Source organism: Mobula birostris, chromosome 10, assembly GCF_030028105.1.
Source record: "Mobula birostris isolate sMobBir1 chromosome 10, sMobBir1.hap1, whole genome shotgun sequence".
NCBI lineage: Eukaryota > Metazoa > Chordata > Chondrichthyes > Myliobatiformes > Myliobatidae > Mobula > Mobula birostris.
The window spans coordinates 19573599-19595765 of record NC_092379.1 but is presented as its reverse complement, the minus strand read 5'-3'; the positions used below and the strand labels follow the sequence as shown (position 1 = coordinate 19595765).

The window sequence follows — 22167 nt, the reverse complement described above, 5'->3', positions numbered from 1 at the left end:
AAGATATTGGAGCAGAACTTGGCCATTCAGCTGATTGGGTCTGTTCCGCTACTTGATCATGGCTGATCCATTTCCCTCTCAACCCCATTCTCTTACCTTCTCCCCATAATCTTTTACACCCTGACTTATCAAGAATTTATCAACCACCATTTTAAATACACTCAGTGACCTGGCCTCCATAACTGCATGTGAAAACTAATTCTACAGATTCACCACCCTTAGGCTAAACAAATTGTTCCTCATCTCTGTTTTAAAAGGGCGTCCCTCTATTCTGAAGTTGTGCCCTTTGGTCCTAGACTCCCCCACCGTGGGGAACATTCTCTGCACATGCATCCTTATCTAGGCCTTTCAACATTTGATAGGTTTCAATGAGATCCCCCTCATTCTTCTAAATTCCAGCAAGTACAGGCCCAGAGCGATCAAATGCTCCAAATATGATTAGCCTTTCAATCCCAGAGTCATTTTCATGAACCTCCTTTGAACTCTGCCCAATGTCAACACATCCTTACTTAGATAAGGGGCCCAAAGCTGCTCTCAACTCTCCGAGTGAGACTACACCAATGCCTTATAAAAACCCAGAATTACATCCTTGTTTTTATATTCTAGTCCTCTGAAATGAATGGTAACATTGCATTTGTTTTCCTCACCACTGAGCTACAATTTAAACTTCAGGGAATTCTGCACGAGAACTCCTAAGTCCCTTTGCATCTTGGATTTTTGGGTATTCTCCCCGTTTAAAAATAGTTTACGCTTTTATTCCTTCTACCAAGGTGCATGACTATACACTTCCCAACAGTATATTCCATCTGACATTTGTTTGTCCATTCACTAATCTAAGTCCTTCTGCAGCCTACCTGCTTCCTCAACAACACCTGCCCCTTCACCTTTCTTCATATTGTCCGCAAACTTGACCAAAAAGCCATCAATTCTGTCATCCAAATGTGAAAAGAAGCGGTCCCAATACTGACCCCTGTGGAACACCATTAGTCACCGGCAGCCAATCAGAAAAGGTTCCCTTTATTCCTGCTCTTTCCCTCCTGCCATTCAGCCAATGCTCTATCCATGCTGGTATCTTTCCTGTAATACCATGGGCTCTTATCTTGTTAAGCATCCTCATGTGTGGCATCTTGTCAAAGGCTTTTTAAAAATCCAAGCACATAATATCCACCAGCTCTCCTTTGTCTATCCTGCTTGTTATTTCCTCAAAGAATTCCAATGGGTTTGTCAGACAAGATTTCCCCTGAAGGAAACCATGTTGACTTGGCCATTTAGATTAGATTAGATCATGAGGACACGCAATCTTCTTTTATTGTCATTTAGTAATGCATGCATTAAGAAATGATACAATATTCCTCCAGTGTGATAGCACAGAAACACAGGACAGACCAAGACTGAAAAACTAACAAAAACCACATAATTTTAACATATAGTTACAACAGTGCAACAAGACCATAACTTGATGAAGAACAGGCCATGCCACAGTAAAAAAGTTCAAAGTCTCTCGAAAGTCCCACATCTCACGCAGACGGGAAAAGGAAGAAAACTCTCCCTGCCATGCCTGACCACAGTCCAACTCTGAGTCATCCGAAAACTTCGAGCTCCGATCAGCCCTCCAACACCGAGTACCGAGCACCACCTCTGCCGAACGCTTCGACCCCAGCCACGGTTGCCAGCAGCAGGCAAAGCCGGGATTTTGGGGCCTTCCCTCCAGAGATCCTCGACCGCACAGTAGCAGCGGCAGCGAACCGAGCATTTCAGAAATTTCTCCATATGTTCCTCTGTGCCTTCCAACGTCTGTCTCCAACAAATCAGGATTGTGCACGGCATCCTACTTACAATTACGATATCATTTCACCAGACAGCTGCGCGCGCTGCGCTGGGCTGCCATCTGCTCCTCCCGTTTAATTCTCATGTGACTCCAAGGACCTTGAAACTTCATTCTCAACAATCATCTCCAACAGCTTCCCAGTCACTCAGGTCAGCCTAACTGATCTATAATATGCTTTCTTCTGCCTCTTTCCCTTGTTGAAGAGTGGAATGACATTTTCAGCTTTCCAGTCCTCTAGAACCATGTCAGAATCTAGTGATTCTCGAAAAATTATTCTTAATATCTCCACAATCTCTTCAGCTGCCTCTTCAGAAATCTAGGGTGTAGTCCATCTAGTCCAGGTGGCTGATTTACCTTCAGACCTTTCAGCTTCCCAAGCACCTTCTCCCTTATGCCCCGTGACACTCTCAAACCTCCGGCAAACTGTGAGCGTGTTCCACAGTGAAGACTGATGGAAAATATCTATTCAATTCATCCACCATTTCCTTGTTCCCCCATTACTACCTCTCCAGTGTTATTTTCCAGCAGTCCGATATCTACTCTCGCCTCACTTTTACACTTCATATATCTGAAAAACCTTTTGGTATCCCCTTTGATATTATTGGCTAGCTTACCTTCATATTTCATCTCTTCTCTCCCTACAGCTTTTTTAGTTGCCTTCTGTTGGTTTTGAAAAGCATCCCAATCCTCTAACTCCCCACTAGTTGTTGCTCTATTATAGGCCCTTTCTTTTGTTTATACTTTGTCTTTGACTTCCCTTGTCAGCCATGGAATGTCATCCTGCCTCCAGAATACTTGTCATTGCTCCTCTGCCATCATCTCTGTTAGTGTCCCCTTCCATTCAACGTTGGCTAACTCCTCTCTCATGACTCTGTAATTTCCTTTACCCCAGTGTAATACTCCACTGGAGCTGGAGTTGGATGTACTCAGGATCATCCAGGAGGCTGAAGACATTATAGATGAGACTATTGAAGAGGTGGTCACACCCAGAGTATGGGCTTCACACAGTAGATGGGTGACCAACAGAAGAGGTAAGGGGATTCAGCAGTCATTGCAAGGTTCCGCTGTAGCCATTCTCCTCAGCAACAAGTACACCTCTTTGGATACTGCTGTGTGGGATGACCCATCAGGGCATAAATCAGATGTCAGATCATAGAAGGAGAGGGAATGGCAGGTAAGGAAATGTCTGGTCAGAGGAGGAATCTGGAAGCAATGCCTCAGTCCAACGGGATGATGTGCTGAAATGGTTTGCACCACAATTTCCTGGCTCAATGAGACATCAGACATAGAGAGATGGAGGAGTGAAGGGAATGGAAATGACATCCATAAGATAGATTTAAATTAAAGAGGAAGAGAAAGACAGTACTGCAGGTTTAAATTCATTAGAATGAATCTGTGGACTTCGTTAAGGAAGCTCCTCAGATAGAGTAATTGACAGTAGAGTGGACTCCCATATGGAGGAGAGTGAGAGGAAACTCACGAATCATTTCAGAATGAATTCCTGACAAGAGGTCAGTAAAGTCCATGTAAATTATTTAATTCATTTATTTACTGACATAAAGCATGGAATAGGCCCTTCTGGCCCTTCGAGCCACACTGCCCAGGAATCCTGATTTAATCCTAGTCTAATCACAGGACAATTTACAATGACTAATTAAAGTACCAACCGGTTTGTCTTTGGACTGTGAGAGGAAACTGGAGTACCCGGTGGAAACCCACACATTCTCGGGGAGAAATTACAAATTCCTTACAGGCAGTGACAGGAATTGAACCCCAGGTCACCTGCACTGGAAAGCATTCTGCTAACCACTACACTACTGTGGAAGTGGAATCTGCATAAAGTCACTCAGAGACCGTATAAGTACAAATTCTTTATTCAAAGCACCCGGGGCTTACTCAGTTAGTCGCCCAAACAGGAACAGTCCACCAACTAACTCACAATTCCCCTTACAACATGAGTATATTCATTCAGATACCCCCACACAAGACAGGCTGGAGCCAAACTTATCTACTCCATGACATTCCCGAAAGACAAATTACAGAATAGGCATAAGGTCTCATACACAGAACAGGCTGGTCTTATCTCTGCAAATAATTGCACAAGGACAAGGACCCTGAAACACCAGCTGGCTAACTTCAAGAAGAAATACTTATCAGCATTGAATAGCACATCTGTCGATCATCAATGGTTTCTTTCAGAGAAAACAGCCTGCTATGCTTAACTGACCATGTTAACCCCTTATATACTTCACCACTACCATGCCACCCCAAATGCTGGGTTCCCCAGCCTGTCTGATGGATTTGTTGATCAAAACTTAAACTTGTGTTGGGTCCTGATGTCCTGATGAAGAGTTCTTCAGAGGTCAAGAAGGGGCATTAAAACCCATTGCTTATGACTGTTGAAAACTGGTAGCAGACATTCCATTCAAATCCCACTGCTTAAATTAATCAGTGAGATAGTCCCTATTCGAGCAATGTGATACCTGCTACTGAAATTGGGAGTTTCCAGGAGATGCATGGAATGGCAACCCTCTGTTACATCTATGTAGGTAATTATTTAAAAACAAACAAACATAAGAAAGTTAAACTACAAGCCAAATAACAATTATACAGTCCAATCCAACACCTGAAAGGTCAAAATTCCCCAAATAATAAGGTAGTACCATCACACTACCCTCCTCAGGACAGTTATTTGCAGGTATTGTGAGATCTATCAATCAGAGTTTAAAGAGACACAAATCCAATTCAGGTGATGTTATTTTATTCAAGGTAATCACAAAAATCAAATAGCAATCTACTGGCCCAAGGCTCTTATAGGAATAAAACTACACATTTTATTGTCCAGATGTCAGAAAGAAAGGTTTAATAGATACCTATACTTGCAGACCTCATTATCTGACAATGTTGCAATGACAGATCATCGATTCTCTCTGAATACGCAAGTTGATTATCCCTGATCTTCAGGGCCTGAGAGTTTCCAGGCCACTGATAACCTCGCCCCCCCCCCCCCACAGCTCCCACAGAGATTGTTGTCTGTGTTGCTGTTTCAGTCTAAAGTTGATTCACCGGGCAGCCTTCATTCTCATCAACAAACGTGAGCTCCAGCATGTCACACCGGGATTCTGCCCATCGATGGAACATTGACAAGGCAGTCCGTGGCATCTTTTAGTTTCTCCTTATTTTCCACTTTATTGCTGCCAATTCACAATCATCTGATCACCTGAACTACAGTCATCAGGATGAGCTTCTGTGCTCAGTCTGAGCAAACACACTTTCAGTTGTTGGTGGGAGTTTCCCAACTGCTTCAGAACATAAAGTGCAGGTATACCTACATTTGAACTGCTCATTCCCATAACATAATCAATAAATCAATCAGTAACAGTCAATCATCATTACAGTGAGCCTGTTTCTGACACGAGACAAATGCTCTGTAATGAAGAGAGGGTCTTGCTGTCTCTGCATATTTTGCCCTTCGGCTTCGATTCATTTTGTCTCATTCTGTGTGATAAACGTAGGCTGGTGCAAAGCACAACGTTAGAATTGTATTTCCATATGTAAAGCAGTGTGTTTATTCTTTTTAGTAACACAGCTCCACTGGGAGGGCCCCCTGCTCAAATTAAACCTGCCTGTGAAACCTGAGAGGAAGTGTAAGGACTGAGTGTTAATGTTATCGCAGAGTTTCAGACATCTGTCAGCTATTAATCACAAATGTTACTGACCTTCAAGTAAACCTACAACACAGAACAGCAGAGCACAGGAACAGGCCCTTCAGCCCATGATGACTATGACAACCACAACGCCAAATTAATCTAAACCGAACTATCTGCACAGAATCCATATCCCTCCATATCCTGAATGGTCATGTGCTTTTTCAAATGTATCTCCACTGTCCTATCATGCTGATTCACCACCACTCCTGCCAGTGCATTCCAGGCACCTATCACTGCGTGTAAAAATACAACCCACAAATCTCCTTTGAATGTTATACCCCTCATCTTAAATCTCTTTTGGAAATGACATTTTATTCTGGGAAAATGACTCTGACTGTCGACCCTATCGATGAGTCTCATGCTTTTATCAGCCTCTATCAGGTTGCTTCTCAGCCTACACTCCAGAGTATACAGTCAAAGACTGTTCAACCTCTCCTTACAGCTAATATTCTCTAATCCAGGCAACATGCTCGTGAACATCTTTTACATCCTCTCCAAATCCTCCACATCTTTACAATGGAGCAACCAGAACTGAGGGTTCATGAAGTTTCACCCAGATTAATGCAGGCATGAAACCTATGTTTCAACTTGGACAAAAAGCAATCTGTACTCTCCTCTTACCCAGTCCCATGGAATTCTCCCAGCAGGGACACTGCCTCCTTGATGCTGGAATGTACTGGATTTGACTTTTGGGCTCTTTCCTGTGAAAAAAGGGGGACATTGTTGGACTCATTAGTAATATGTGAGAGGCGGGTCATGAGAAGGTTGAAGGGTAAAGCATATTTCCACCTCACAGATGAGAAAAATACCTGATAGGGTGGAGGAGAAAGTCTTCAGGGGGATTAAAACTATTGTAAATAATCACTAATCATCCAACTTGGATTATTCATCCAGAGGATGGGAGAATATAGATCTCTCCCACAGAAGTGAATGTTGTGAAAGGGAACAGAAGAGGAAGTTAACCCAGATGCACAAAGATGGAGTGACTGGAGGTTCCTGCAGAAAATAAACAATGGCATGAAATAATTGGTCTGAATCTGCTGCTGTGCTGTACGTTTCATTTAACTCTGTGTATTACCAGAGTCACGGGAGAGAAACAAAATCTATTGAGTTTCCTTTCCTTCACCATGTTCTTCTCCCACTCTCTTTAGGTCGAGGCAGGTACGTATGAAAATACTCAGGGGTGGTGAGAAACATAAGGAGGTAAACTGCCCACAGTCACAGAGGTTGTTGTTTGGACAGGTCTTGTTTCTGCTGTGTCAGCTGACTGACTCAGATTCCATAAGGGAATGACCAATCCCAGCGGACAGAGAGGGAATGTGAAAGATGAGAGACCACTGGCAGGTTTGGGTTCTAATTAATCCTAAGGATGAATTTAAGCTAAAGGTCTCAATGTGCTGCAGTTAATGGGGAAAACAGGGATACAGAGGGGTGGAAATTACACTACTGTGGAGTAGAGATTTCATGGCTTTGTGAAGGGCAGATCATGTCCAACAGTCCTGATGGAGTTCTTTGGGGAGGTGACCAGGCATATACATGAGGGTAATGCAGGGGATGTGATCTATATGGATTTTAGGAAGGCATTTGATAAGGTTCCACATGGTAGGCTTGTACAGGAAGTCAGAAGGCATGGGATCCAGGGAAGTTTGGCCAGGTGGATTCAGAATTGGCTTGCCTGCAGAAGGCAGAGGGTTGTGGTGGAGGGAGTACATTCAGATTGGAGGATTGTGACTAGTGGTGTCCGACAAGGATCTGCTCTGGGACCTCTACTTTTCGTGGTTTTTATTAACGACCTGGATGTGGGGGTGGAGGGGTGGGTTGGCAAGTTTGCAAATGACAGAAAGGTTGGTGGTGTTGTAGATAGTGTAGAGGGTTGTCAAAGATTGCAGACAGACATTGATAGGATGCAGAAGTGGGCTGAGAAGTGGCAGATGGAGTTCAACCCGGGGAAGTGTGAGGTGGTATACTTTGGAAGGACGAACTCCAAGGCAGAGTACAAAGTAAATGGCAGGATACTTGGTAGTGTGGAGGAGCAGAGGGATCTGGGGGTACATGTCCACAGATCCCTGAAAGTCGCCTCACAGGTAGATAGGGTTGTTAAGAAAGCTTATAGGATGTTAGCTTTCATAAGTCGAGGGATAGAGTTTAAGAGTCGCGATGTAATGATGCAGCTCTATAAAACTCTGGTTAGGCCACAATTGGAGTTCTGGTCACCTCACTATAGGAAGGATGTGGGAGCATTGGAAAGGGTACAGAGGAGATTTACCAGGATTCTGCCTGGTTTACAGAGTATGCAATATGATCAGAGATTAAGGGAGCTAGGGCTTTACTCTTTGGAGAGAAGGAGGATGAGAGGAGACATGATAGAGGTGTACAAGATAATAAGAGGAATAGATAGAGTGGATAGCCAGCGCCTCTTCCCCAGGGCACCACTGCTCAATACAAGAGGACATGGCTTTAAGGTAAGGGGTGAGAAGTTCAAGGGGGAAGGCTTTTTACTCAGAGAGTGGTTGGTGCGTGGAATGCACTGCCTGAGTCAGTGGTGGAGGCAGGCACATTCGTGAAGTTTAAGAGACTACTAGACAGGTGCGTGGTGGAATTTAAGGTGGGGGGCTATATAGGAGGCAGGGTTTAAGGGTTGGCACAACATTGTGGGCTGAAGGGCCTGTAATGTGCTGTATTCTATGTTCTAATTAGACCACATCTGAAGCACTGGCTGTGATTCTTGGCATCACCCCTTGGAGAAGGGGTTGTGTGGACCAGGGCCAGTGAAGTGCTAGTGGGACTAGGATAGAATATTAGGTCTGGTCTCTTGTTCCCCGAAGTGTGGAAAATTGAAGGCCAGTGTAATTGGGGAGTTTAAAAACTTTCAAGAATGGTGCAGAAGAATAACACAAAGAATCTGTTACTTCAGGATATACAGGGCACTGGAAATCTGGATCTCTTCCTGGGAACTGGTCAAGACTGGGGTGAGGGGCGGTGGGAGGAGGTGTCAGTTGAAATTTCAAAATTAATAGAATTTTGTTTGAGTTCAATTATTAAAATATGAGCCAAGGAGGGTAAATGGAGATCGGACATAGGTCAGCTTTGGAGGGAATAGACGGAAGGGCTGAACAACCTCCTTCTGACACTCAGTGCACGGGATAAATTTGAACAGGATCTCTGTGTGCAGCTGTTGATTTACTAGAAACACATTTCATATTCTCATTCTTGACAGGTGGGTGAAACTGGACAGTGATATTGGGATATTTCCTTCTCAGCTTCCTGTCGGAGATGTGGCTTGACTTAATCTGAACAGGGGGCCTTCCAGAGGTCCTCTGCGTCTACTCAGTAAATTTCTGAAATACCCTGTCCATCGTGCTCCATTCTCTTGTCAAAAGCAGACCCTTCTTGCCTCTCATGGGGCTACTGGATCTGGCTTGGAACATTCCACATACCAGTTTTGAAATCTTGTATATATTTTCCTGATCACATCGACTGGCGCTCTTGTGGCCGCCAGTGCAAGGTCTTCTATGTAGACTCTCTTATCCACTCTTAGAAGCTCTTCACTTTCTTGCTAGCTTCAGTGAATGCCAATTAAAGTTTCACCTTAATTCGTGTTGACTTTGCATTGAACATTTTCTTCCTAATTTTCCATCTTTCTTCTAAGTCTGTCCATGTTTCCTGCTGTATCCATGCTTTGTTATTTTTTCCAGCGCTGTAATGTAGACAAGCCTCGCTGCTCTTGTTGAACACTGATGCAATCTGTTTCTACATCGTGTTGATCTTGTCCACTGACACATCCCCGCCAATGTCTGAAAGCCCTCCTTAAGCTGAATGGTGACGGCAGATCTCACACTGATGTTCTTAAGTTTCTCAACATCAAAACATCTTTGTACATGTGCTGTGGTCCCAGTGCTTCTCAGCATGAGTTTCATCACTGCTACAGCAAGGTGATGATTACTTCCTGTATCTGCTCCTCTCTTCACCTTTACACCCTGCAAGGATCGTCTCCACATACCATTTATCATCAAATGGTCAATCTGGATCTTGTCACATCCATTGGGTAAGCTCCATGTCAGTTTGTTTATTTCATGGTGTGGAAAGAGGGTCTCTCCTGTGACCAGATTGTTCATGGCACAGAATTCCACCAGACTTAACACCATTGTTATTGATCATCCTATATCCTTGCGTATCCATGGCCCTAATGAAGTGTGAGTTGTTATTTCCCACTTTGCCATTTAGATCTCCAATGATGATGATTATGTCACGGCGTGGTGTTAACTCTAACTCCACCATTTGTAGAAGATATCCTATTCTTCAATGTCACTATTGTTATTTGGAGCATAACACTGGATCACAGTCATGTTCACTTGCTTCACTCTCAGCCTGACTCTCACCAGCCGACTGTTGATTGGTTTTCATTCCACTGGGCACTTCTCAATGCCTTTCTTCAAAATGACAGCTAATCCATCATGACGTTGACCATCTTCCCTTCCTGAATATAAAACTGCTGCACCAGCTGCTGCCTTTAGTCTGCCAGACCCTGACCATCTGCTTTCACTGATGCCAGTGTACGTTGGCTGTAATGACACATTACCGTAGTTATTTGTGCTAGCTTGACAGTGTTGTACATGGTTCGACAATTCCAAAAAACATTTTTGGTCTTGGTCTTGGCAAAGTTCATGGCTCCCTTCACCATACCCATAGTTTCCTCTCTGTTTTCACTCCTGTCAGCCATGCAAGTCCCGGGTGGTGACTAGGGAACACTATCACACTCAGATGTAGAAGGATTCTTCATTGCTGTTTCCATAATTGCGACAAGAGTCTTTGATGAAGATGCTTTGGACCCAAATGCTGGAGTATCCGAAACAAAGATCGAGACACGGTATCAAACTGGATCCAGGTCTGAGCACAAAACGAATGCTAGACAATATCACTAGTAGGGTTTACCATTGAGCACTGAACATCAGTTCAGGTGTTCTTTCATACTCAATTCTTGGTGCCCAAAACATGATTATCAATTAGCGGGATCATCCTGAACCTTAAAGGGGCTGCTACCGGCTATCTGTGCTCCAGAGAGTTGGAGAGTCTAAATCCTGGAAGCTGGCACAGTTGGGAGCATCTCGTAACAATTACAATTTTCTTTATAATAAGTCAGGTTCACTAACCCTGACCTGAAACTCCAAACCTGGAGGAACGGTGAACCGTTCTTTGTTCAGTCTCTATCCTTTCACATGTTTGGCATGGGTGACCCTACCTAGAGTTAAAGCACAAGACCCCGATGTAAGCCAACATAGATCTCTGGTTCACTGAGGCACACAAGCCACGATACTCTTTGACAAGATTGTGGTCCTCTTGGGGGTAAAAAGAAGTTTCACTATTTTGACTGGTGCCATGGTGGGGTTGTTGTGTCAGGTGGACATAAAAGGTTTGGAAAGTTCTCCACTATCTGTTCCGACATTGATCCCTCAACCAGTATCACACTGAAACAGGTTAAAAAGATTTTGTGGGGAGAACTGCTGAGGGCTTGGCACTGAAATTCATGGTGCCAAGTCCCTGAAAGAGAAAATACCTTATAAGTGTAAATTCCACCCATTTCCACCAGGAATCGCTGTTTAGCATTGATTCTTGTGGTGTGGGAGCAGTGAGAAGATTGTGTGGTAACTCTTTTTGTTGCTTCATACATTTTCCTGCAAAGACAGTCTCAGCCTATGTCTCTAAGGAGAATATCTGTCCATTGACTGGTCTCTCAGTCCCTGTCTCCCGGGGGATATCTGTCCACTGACTGGTGTCTCTCATTCTCTCTCGCTGGGATTCTGTGTGTTTCAGTTTAAACAAACTGTTCATCGCTGAAATTGATGAATCGAACAGAGAGTGACCGATCTTTAATCCGGATCTGGTCACTGCCGCTGACCTGCCGCCTGTTGCAGAGACAAACATCTTTTGGGGAATTGAAATCGCTGCTGTGGGTGGGGACAGGAAGCTGCGCCTCTGGTTTCAGTGTGTGAGAGCCTGTTCAAACCGCGGCTCCCTCTCTCACTCACAGCCCACGTCCCTATCTAAACAGCGCTCACTGCGACTCCGGACAAAGCCGGCCTGAGCTGAAGCCGCCGATCTCAAAGTGTCCAAGTCCGGCTCAGTGTTCAGGGCGATGGGGGTCGTGCCTTATTTCTGTCTTCCCTTGTCTTGTCTGGCAGGTGGGTGTCCCGCCGCTTGTCGCTCAACCGGGACCGGCTGTTTCTCAGAGGCTTTGTGAACCCCTGACCGTAGAACATTTTATTAATTTCTGCTCTTTTTTATTGACAGGCGTGCGGTCCGCCGTCGTGCTGACACAGCCCGAGTCAGCTTGTGGTAAAGCCCGGACATTCTCACAGACTGACTGTGCGGTCAGTGGGTTCAGCCTCGGCAGCTATAGCATGGACTGGGTGAGACAGGTCTCCGGGAAAGGGCTGGAGTGGCTGGCAGACATATCGAGTGGTGGTAACAAGTACAACGCGCCTGGAGTCCAGAGCCGGTTCACTGTTTCCAAGGACAGCAGCACCGTCTATCTGCAAATGAACAACCTGAGACTGGACGACACTGCCACCTATTACTGTGCGAGAGGGTGGGAGCACGGTGATGGGGAGCTGAACAGAAATTGGTCCCGACAAAGGAGCGTCTGCAGCGCAGTCTGTCTCCACGGATTCCGCATTGCTGCTTCCCAGAGTCAAATCCCTGAAGCCTTACTCGGACTGCTGGGCGCAAATGCCCATTTCTGGACAATTAAAAGCCCAAAAGGATTTGACTCTGATTCTGGGGGATGGCGGGAGCCGGTGTCCGCAGACAGGGAAATTGTGAAAATGCCTTTACTCACACGCCAACAAGAGACAAGGACAGAGTTTGGGATGGAAATCCTGGAAGCGGCTGCTCCCGGTCCGGACAGGGATCATGTTGATATTTAGAGAAAGTACATGAATCTCCCCGAACCGGCGGGTTTCTCTAGAGCACAGTAACAGTACAAGGGTACACACCCCACCCACCAGTGCACTGTCCACAGACCGGGAACAGGCTCAGGGGAATGGGGTCGGATCTTGTCACCAGACTGTGCCTTGACACCGGCCGATTGTGCTGAGTGAGCTCAGTGTTTGGTTCAAGTCTGGCTTCTGATCCTCAGCACCGACTGAAGCCACGTTCAGGGGCTGAGCGTTTCAGTGCAGTTGAACTTGTTCCCTGTCAGTGACAACAATGGATCTGTTCGGTGTCAAATTACTGGGATTGGGTTTTACTGTCGGCTGCTTTCATGTTGAAGGTAATGGGATTCAGACATAATCTGAGGGAACGGTGTACACATGTATGATCTGGTTGATGTCTCAATATCCCCAGGGTACAGGTGGGTGTCAGTCCCATCATGTAATGTCCGGCATGAGGTCCGTCCTGGGATACAGCAAAAGTATCGGCGATATCCCAGGATTAATTGATGGAATTGAGGTTTTAGTTTTATTCCCTGATGGGCGAGGAGGTGGGGTACTGTGGGGAAGATTTTTGGAGTTGGGAAGGCAGTGGGGAAGTGGTGCAGGAAAGGTAAGGCGGGGAACTGAAATCTCAATTCCTTCACACGTTCCGGGCAGCCTTGCATTGTTGGGTGGGGGAGTGGGGAGTGGTGCAGGTGGGGTGGGGAGGGAAGCGTTCAATTCAATAATGTGTAATAGGGGAGCATTTAAGGGAAGGTTTGTTGATGAAGGTTTGTGATCTGGGACACACTGCCTGAATGATGGTGATGGCCAATAGTGAGTGTGGAGAGGGAACAGGATGAGATCCGCCTTTTGTAGGGATACAGGGAAGAGCAGAGAGACCAATGGGTCTATTGGGTTTGCTCAGCTAAATGAAGCACAGAAACAATAGGATGAACGGCCTCACTCTCTGCTCTATCATTCAATGGAATCAGTATTTATCTTGTAAATCTGGGAAATTCTTCCTCAAAGGGATTCCAACAAGCACCCCAGAGTACACAGAGCATGAGTTAAATGCAGATCACAGCTCCCATGTCCTGTCCTGGCAGCCACGGATTAGATACAAAGATCCTTCTGCACTGTCCCATCCCTCCCAGGACAGGGGCAGCAGAGATTAGACACAGAGTGAAGCTTCCCCCAACCTGTCCCATCACACACTCACGGGACACGAGTTGAACTTTACTGTTCAAATGAACTGTTTATTCTTAGTTCACAGACAGAGCAACTCATCTAATTTCTTGTCCTCCTCCATCCCCCGACTGGGTTTGTTTAACAAGTGTTTTCCTACGTTAACCAGTGTTGCTGGTGATTCAGTAAAAGTGGTTGTGAGATAAAGTGCTGACATTTACAGAGCACCTTTCATGGTGCCCCCGAGGTCTTCACAGGCAATGAAGTTGTTTCAAAGTACAGCCCTGTTGTAGAGTCGGGAATGTGGAGCCACTCTGCATACAGCAGAATCCACAAACGGCAAGGCGAGAACGATCAGACAGTCTGTTCTGGTGATGTTATTGAAGGAGAAATATTGTCCAGGACACCGTGGACACAGTGATCCAATGGACAGGCACAAGGTTGGATTTGGAGTGATTGGAAACAGGACAGTACATCAAAGCAAATGAGTAGTGCAGAGGGATGGATGAACAGTCCACGGATACCACCATAACAAAATTGACAAATTTATACTCAGTTCATAATACAGATTTGGATCTGTGGTCGGATTTCCAAGATTTTAATAATTGGTATTGTTTTTAAATCCAATCATTGGTAATGATGACCCTTCAGTTTTACTGATGTCCCTCAGGGAAGGAGATCTGTCATCCTGACCCTTCGAGCCTATTTATGACTCCTGATCCATCAATGTGTTTGTCTCCAAATGCCCTCTGAATAGCAGCTCAGATGCGTAATTCATTCAGACTTTACCGGCAAAGCCCAGATCCCAAAGGATGAATAAATAAAACTGCCCATCTTTCGTTCATACTACCCGATATTCTATCCACTTAGTACAATACAGACTAAAATCAGACTGAGTCTCCCCCAATCTGCTGATTCTGGGCAATCATTTCGTACAAATTCCCAAGTGTTATTTCATTGCAAATTTCTTCTGAGCTGATCCACCCAGATCCAGTTCCCCTCTTCACCCCAGCACCCTGTGATCCACCCAGATCCAGTTCTCCTCTTCACCCCAGCACCCTGTGACCCATCCAGATCCAGTTCCCCTCTTCACCCCAGTACCCTGTGATCCACCCAGATCCAGTTCCCCTCTTCACCCCAGCACCCTGTGACACACCCAGATCCAGTTCCCCTCTTCACCCCAGCACCCTGTGACCCACTCAGATCCAGTTCCCCTCTTCACCCCCGCACCCTGTGACCCACCCAGATCCAGTTCCTCTCTTCACCCCAGCACCCTGTGACCCACCCAGATCCAGTTCCTCTCTTCACCCCAGCACCCTGCAGTCAGTTTGTTGGGTGTTTTTACAAAGACCCAGAGGATCACTGATCCAGACAGAACTGTACTTACCACCTGCTGGTCCCGGGATGTAAAAGATCCTCAGCTGCAAATCTCACCGACTGACATTATTGTGCCTCCTGCACTGCCGACACTGAGCAGCTCAGGGAACATCTGTGGGTGAGAAGCAGAGTGAATGTTTCACATCAGTGACCTTTCACCAGACTCCGTCAGTCTGATTTCTGGCAACTACGCTGTTTCCAGTGTTATTTTACAGAATTTATTTTCAAGAAAACAATCTGTTTTTCATTGACTTCTACAACCCCAGAACATCCCAGAGCCTTTTCCAACCCAGCAAGTACTTCTGCAGTGTGTCACTTCATGTGGGGGACTAAACCTCCAACTTGTCTGCATCTTGTTCCCACAAACTGAACTACGACATGACAATCTAGTCCGCTTGGGTGATGTTGGAAGGGAATGGTCACTTTCGGCCTACAATTCCTAAAGTTCCCCACCACTGAGAAGTCCTCAGCTGAATTCTGACTATGCAGTAGATGAATAGACAAACACTAGTTAGTTATAGGCCATCCATATGGTCCCTAGTCTTTGGGCCAGCAATTCCCCTGCTGTCAGGGGTTGACACTGATAAAGAGCAGTAAGGCTCCTCAGACTACAGCTGACCAGCCCTTTCCTGAGGTACTGTCTACCTGGGAAGCTGAGGATAGTGTGGGTGAAATGGTGCTGGTTGTGCCTGGCAGTCTGAAGGAGACAACTAGTGTTCAGTCACTTACACTGGAGTCAATCTCACAGTTCCACAGACCACTGTAACCCAGGATTTACTGAGTGACATATGCCTCCAGAGCAGTGACCACACACTACCACATGGCACCAGGTCCTGCTGGAATTCCCAGGGTAACACTGGGAAATCCACCTCCACGTTTCCCTCACAGGCCGGACCTGACAAAGGATCACATTTTCCATTCATCTGACTGGGGATTCCGGGCCTTGGGAAGGGATTTATCCAGGAATGATTTCTGTCTGATTATTATGTTTTAATGCATTTCAGATTTATTATTTTAAACAAAATATGCAAAATTAATTGTTGCCACAGGAATTTACATTAACTTTAATGTTTCCAAGTCATTTTGAACCTGTTAATTACATGACAGCATTAACACAAGACAAACCCCTCCCATCAGGGTGTTCTGGACCCAGAGTCCCAGCAGGGTGTTGTCTGAGGCTATTTAATGCTGAGGCCCTGATACACCTCAACACAAGCCGCCAGCATCCAGAAACCCAGTGAGGTCCCACCTTTCCCAGTGTAGGAGTGTGGGGAGAGTCCCAGTAGGTTTGAACCAGCACCATTCAGCCCGGTCTGTGTGGACATGGTCCGGCTGGCACCGTGCCCTGTGCTTTCTCTCCTGTGACACTTCAATCACAGCACAGGTCAGCTTGTCCCACTGTTTGACAGAAGTTGTGTCCCCGATGGGGAGTCTGACGTCAGCATTTCACTGGTTGTTTCAGGCCCAGTCTGAAAGGAATGAGAAAGGGACCATTTCTCTGCTCTGCCTGTCCTGTCAACCTGAATCACCTGTGTTTGCTCAGGAAGGCAAATATTCTGAGTTCACAGTCCCCAGTGTCACCTTGAAATGGTTCAAAACAATGCAGCTGTCATTACTGACCAGTTACATTATATCGATTCCTATCTACTTGAGATAGTTATTGATTTATATTCATTCTATTTGAAACCCAGATTTCAATATTTTATGCCTTTTGTCCCAGAGTGATGACTGTGAAGTGAATATTTCATTATTTTGCCCCTGAATGAAATTGTGACCTTCCCACCACTCCACTTCCACTCCAAATGTTGAATTTGCTGCCCTTCCAATAGCAGAATCGATCTGAAGCCTGTGTGTGTCTGTTGACCATCTTACTGTTGGGCAACAAAGCCCTCATCTACTGCAATTCACACTGTCTGACACATACCCTCCCGCTAGTCTCCTACTCCCAGAGCTCCTGCTGTGTCCACACAGTCTTTTTGGGTGATTTTAACCTCATCCACCAGCAACAATCTGTCATTGACAGTGTCAATCATGAGGTGAATGATGTCACGTCAGTGGGTCAGAACAAACCCCGTCCACAACACTGTTCAAGGTAACTCTGACAACTGGTCAAACCACATATCCACCTGTCAAAGCTGTCAATTGGTCAATTAGCTAATTGATCTTCACACCTTTACCTACCTTAGTAAGTCAACACGTCTCCTTTTCCTGTGAAATGAATTAAGAAACAGTGCTTTCAAGTGTATTTCACACCTTAAGTGGTTGGGAATTGCTACAACCTGCATTTCCTCTCTGGGCTGGTCGTTCAGTGAGAATATCACCTACATCTAACAACACTTTGAGAATTCTCCATCTCCCCAGGAATCTCATCGTCACTGTCGGTTGTGTTGGCCGACACTTCTCCACAGAGTCTGGGCTAATGTATTTCCACAGTTCCTCTGTCCTTTCTGATGCAAGTTACCATTCCCTCCCAGTTAGCCAGTAGTTTCCACAGACTCAGTGGGGTTGGAATTCTTGCTCAGTCACACACGGTAAATATGTGAGGCAGTGTCAGCTGCATCATGTAGTCTGTTGAGTTGAATTTCAGAAGCAGAGTCCATTTCCCAACCTCCACTATACTGCACACATGGTGCTGGAGACTCGGTACCACTATATCCACACCAATCACTCCTCTCATCAACAGCAACACTGAACACATCAGAATTATTCCAATAAGTTACTTCTAAATCTTACTTTTTTTGTAAACTTCATTGATCAAGTGCTAACAGACTTTTCCGAATCAGGAATTGTATTTGGAGGAGAGACAGATTGTCACTTTGGTATTTTGGCTGAAATTCCACCAATCGGACATTGGGTCACTGCCTCAGTCCTGCACTGAAGTGTTGGCCTGGATTGTGAGTCCAAGTTGCCACTGTGGGATTGATCCACACCCTCCTACCTCAGCGACACAGACTCACAGCTGAGTGTTAAAGTGATATCAGCTTTGTTTCATGAGGTGAATAATTTTGAAAATTACTGCTTTATAAAACGTCTCCTTTCTCTGCCAGTAATGCATTTATTCAGAGAACCGCCTGTGAATTTCTTTCCATTTCAGAGGTCAAGTCCGCACCATCAGTCTACATCACTCCTTCCTGCAACACAGAATCTGACCAAGGCATCAGCCTCCTCTGTCTGGTCAAGGACTATTAGCCTGAGAGCATCAGTCAGACATGGTCCACTAACAGTGGGGACATCACCACTGGAATTAAGAAATTCCAGGCCGGCTGGTGGCGCAGTGAGATCAGCACCAGATTCTGGAGCGAATGTTCCCGAGTTCAAATCCTGGTTAGGCCACTCCCTAGCACGCTTTCCCCACTCCCGAGCACGCTGTCCATCCGTGCCCGGTTGAGTGTCGAGATAGCCACTTGGCCTCGTAAGAAATATATAAGGGTCGAGTCAGGAACGTTCATAACGTGACCCGGTTAATCCTGACACCACGTGCCAGACAAGAATGGCTGAATGTCTGGTATGACATGCTAAAAAAAAATAAGAAATACCCGGCGGTGTTGGTGCAATAATTTTAGTTGTCTATGTTTGTAGTTATAATGAAAATAATTTAGTGAGCAAAGCTCACGTCCCATGTTTTACCTTCTAGAGAAAATCTCCCTGTTCCCTTTTCACTGTCTTCTCAGTGTTAGTTCCTCAAAAAAATATCTCTGCAATTTTGTATTTGTTTCAGTCTCCAGAGTCTATTTCCAGTGTTTCCTGACAGACTCTTCTGTCGATTGTCCACTCACTGAAATGTAGGTGGCGGGATTAATTTTGAATTGATGCCCAATCCTCAAGTGAATGTTGTGACCTTGTGTCCTCAGATCCTCGACCAGGTTCAGAGAGCACATTCATTTATCATGGCTGACAAAACCTCATCCTGATAGGATGTGATATACAAAGGATACAGAGTGGGAATATGTGGGGCTTCCTTTTTTCCAAGCATGGGAAAAGAGGTAAAAATATCTAACACTTAAATCTATGAATCTTCCATTTCCAGGTGGAAAATGTCCCAGCTGTTTTTCGGAGCCTGTGCCAAAGTTCTTTTACCAGAGTAATCTCAATGCAACATTCTCCGATGGTTCTACCCAACAGTATCATTGTTCAGCAGGAAAGTGTGAAATAAAGTGATTGGCTGTGTATACAATTCATCAATGAATTTTATTGCTATCCACTTACTGGATTCTAGACCTGCCTCTGGTATCCATTGGGATTGAAGTTTAACAGAGAGAGAATAAAACACGATTGAAACTGACTACCTCTCCAATCACATTTCTATTATCCTCGTGGCCACCTATTTCAATTTGACTTTCCATTCCCATTCTGTCATGTCTGTCCATGGGCTCCTCTACTGCCATGGTGAGGCCAAAGTCAGGTTGGAGTAGCAACACCTCATATTCCATCCAGGTACCTGCCAAACTGATTCCATGAATACTTATTTTTTAACTTCCAGTAATGATCCCCCACTCCTTTATTCTCCCTTTTATTCTATTCCTCATACTAGATACACCCTCATCCCTTCGTTTCTCCTCACCTTCCCATCATTTCCATTTGGTTCCCCTTCTCCTGCACTTCCCTCCATGGTCCACTGTCCTCTCAGATTCCTTCTGTTTCAGCCATTTATCTCTTCCACTTATGCCCTACCAGCTTCTTACTTCATACTGCCTCCCCCATCCACACACTTTCCCCCTCACCTGGTCTCACCTCTCATCTGACAGAATGTATTCCTCTCTACTCCTCCCACCTTCTTATTCTGGCTTCTGCCCACTTCCTTTCCTGTACCAGTGAAATCTCTCAGCCCAAAATATCGACTGTTTATTTCCATCCATAGATGCTGCCTGACTTGCCGAGTTCCTCCAGCACTTTGTGTGTGTTGTTCAAGATTTCCAGCATCTGTAGAATCTCCTGTGTTTCTGGTTGTCCATACACTCATTCATTTGTGTACATTGTTGCTTCAGTGTGACTCAGATCCCAATTCCAGTTTCTTTGGCCAGATTCCCTGTTGTCTAACTCCAGTCAGCAAGAACTGGAACCTGTTTTTCACCCAATGGCTGTGAGGCATGAGGTGATGAAGGTGAACGGGGCTGAAATTCTAAATTGACTCTGTCAAAGGACGGATGACCCTTTGATAATGTTGGGCACAAGACAAATCGGTGAGACAAGACACAGGGGTCTAACCAGTCTCCTGTCCAATCTGTTATGCTTTGTGTTTAAATCCTGGATCAGACAAATTGCTAAAGTTACATTGGTCCACGTGCCGGACACTGAATTCAGTCCAAGAGGGCAACTCAGTGATCCCAAGGAATACCAGAAAGAAGAATGTTTTGTTAGAATTACTCAAGCATTGACAGAATTCTATACTTCTTGTGGAATAACACCAGCATTCAGCAATAAGGGGAACATTTCCAAGTGACTGCTGAACATCAAGACAGTGCTGATATGGGACATAACTGAGAAACCTGCAAAAAACATGTTTAACAACATCACAGTGATGTTGTTAGGTTTCACCTTGTAGGAAGTAATGGCCTGAAAAGTCTGACAGAGCTGAAGGGCATCTGATTCCTTCACTAAGTTCAATTGGAATTGTACAAAGGTTCATTATTATCAAAGCCTGTATCCACATACAACTTAAAATTTGTGTTCTCCAGATAGCCACGAAAACAAGAAAGAACATGAAAGTCGTTCAGAGAGAAACATGAAACTCACCCCATCCCCCCACTGACAAAAATGGCATCCCAATCATCAATCCCCCCCCGATACCCCCCTTCACAAAACAGAACAGTAACACCGACCCCACAAAACAACCCCTCCCCCACACAAAAAGCTAACAGAACACCGACCCCCAAACACCCTCCCCTCACACTACAAAACAGAAAAGGAACGGGCGATAAAAAACACAGAATATAAGTCTGAAAATGTCCACAGTCCATAAACACAACAGTCGAATCCACAAATACAGAACCACAATACCATCTCCGATATCACCGACATTCATTGAAAGACAGGAGAGGGACACCACACGAGGCAGAGAGGCCGACCCGCCTGTCACAGCAAGACACAAAGCAAAAGGCCGCTCACAGAATCCATCTCCAGCAGCGATCAAAAGACAGGCATCGGCGCCAAGACGTTCACTCGCTTAATGAATGCTTTAAATGGCGAAATGGAGTCAATCGTCGGCTCGCACCCTGTCTTGAAGTTTCATTGCATCGAGGTGATCTGAGTACATGCTCAGGATCTTCTCAGAGTCAGCAAGGTACTGGATCACTGAAACAATCTCCAATCAAAATCGCAGTCTCTAACTCTAACAGTCCCAGAAACATATTTAAGGAGAAAAACAGACATAAAAGACCAAAAAAGGATATCTTCATGAGCTATCTGGAAGAGGTTGACCGAGCGAGGATTGCATTCTGGCATCATCTTGACCAAGATGAGTTTATTCACTCTTAAAATAGCCTTCCGCAGGTCGTACCTGGGCTTCTTGTCTAATGCTAGATCACCAGCCTGGACTGCCATAAATCGAGCCCTCAGCAGACTACAAATCTCCTGGTCCATCCACAGCTTTTGCTTTGGGTATGTCCGGTATGTTCTTGAAGGCACACACTTATCCACACAGGGTTTGACAAAGTTGGTGACAACTGTGGCATATTCATTCCGATTTGAAGATAAGTCTCTGAATACACTGGACAACAAAGATCTTGCTTCCTGAATACCTTTAGCTGTATCTTTTGAATTTTGGGCTACCGATCATGAAAATCATCATGAAATTTCCCTATCACGCACCATTTTTGAAGTCACCTATGTTTATTATTTCAATTCATAATTCAAGTCAATTAAAATGTTGCCTACAATGTAAGCTGGAAAGATTCCTATCTTGTCCAGGCATGCTTAGGCGGCGCGGCTGCTGCATGGCAGGACAGTTTTTAGTAATAATTTTTGGGTTCAGGACTGTAAGGATGGAATTTGTTATCACCAGGCACAAACATTTCTATGAAGGATTTTGATATTTGAGACAGATGCTTCCCAGAATAACTGATGCCAAGATTAAGGAAAGCATTTTTGTTGGTCCACAAATCAAACAGGTCATCAATGACAGGCAATTTGAAGAATTTCTAGTGGGACCGGAGAA

General features: G+C 45.1%; 1 protein-coding gene and 1 long non-coding RNA gene across 3 annotated transcripts in view; one reads left to right on the top strand and one right to left on the bottom strand.

The window, feature by feature from the left end:
- LOC140203883 (uncharacterized) overlaps window positions 1–15111 on the bottom strand; it is a 58113-nt gene extending 43002 nt beyond the window's left edge. The window contains exons 1-2 of the long non-coding RNA XR_011887409.1: window positions 15025–15111; window positions 6160–6239 (exon numbers count right to left, since the gene is read on the bottom strand). This is a non-coding gene — a long non-coding RNA (uncharacterized lncRNA). The remainder of the gene's footprint in view (window positions 1–6159; window positions 6240–15024) is intronic.
- Window positions 11317–20329, top strand: LOC140203882 (uncharacterized). 2 transcript variants are annotated; one of them, XR_011887408.1, is made up of 3 exons: window positions 11317–11717; window positions 11827–12808; window positions 19042–20329. XR_011887408.1 is itself a non-coding variant. In XM_072270029.1 (2 exons), the coding sequence occupies exons 1-2, from the start codon at window positions 11672–11674 to the stop codon at window positions 12459–12461; spliced, it is 681 nt and encodes a 226-aa protein (XP_072126130.1). In that variant the 5' UTR covers window positions 11317–11671; the 3' UTR covers window positions 12462–13140. The 2 variants fall into 2 exon arrangements, 1 of the variants encoding a protein (XP_072126130.1); XM_072270029.1 differs by lacking the exon at window positions 19042–20329 and having other exon boundaries at window positions 11827–13140.
- Window positions 20330–22167: the final 1838 nt, after the last annotated feature.

Excerpts from the sequence above, each read along its gene's own strand:
- LOC140203882 (XM_072270029.1), top strand. The coding sequence starts at position 11,672 with ATGGGGGTCGTGCCTTATTTCTGTCTTCCCTTGTCTTGTCTGGCAG. Across the intron at positions 11,718-11,826 it reads TCCCTTGTCTTGTCTGGCAG|GCGTGCGGTCCGCCGTCGTG; the intron begins GTGGGTGTCCCG and ends TTTTATTGACAG.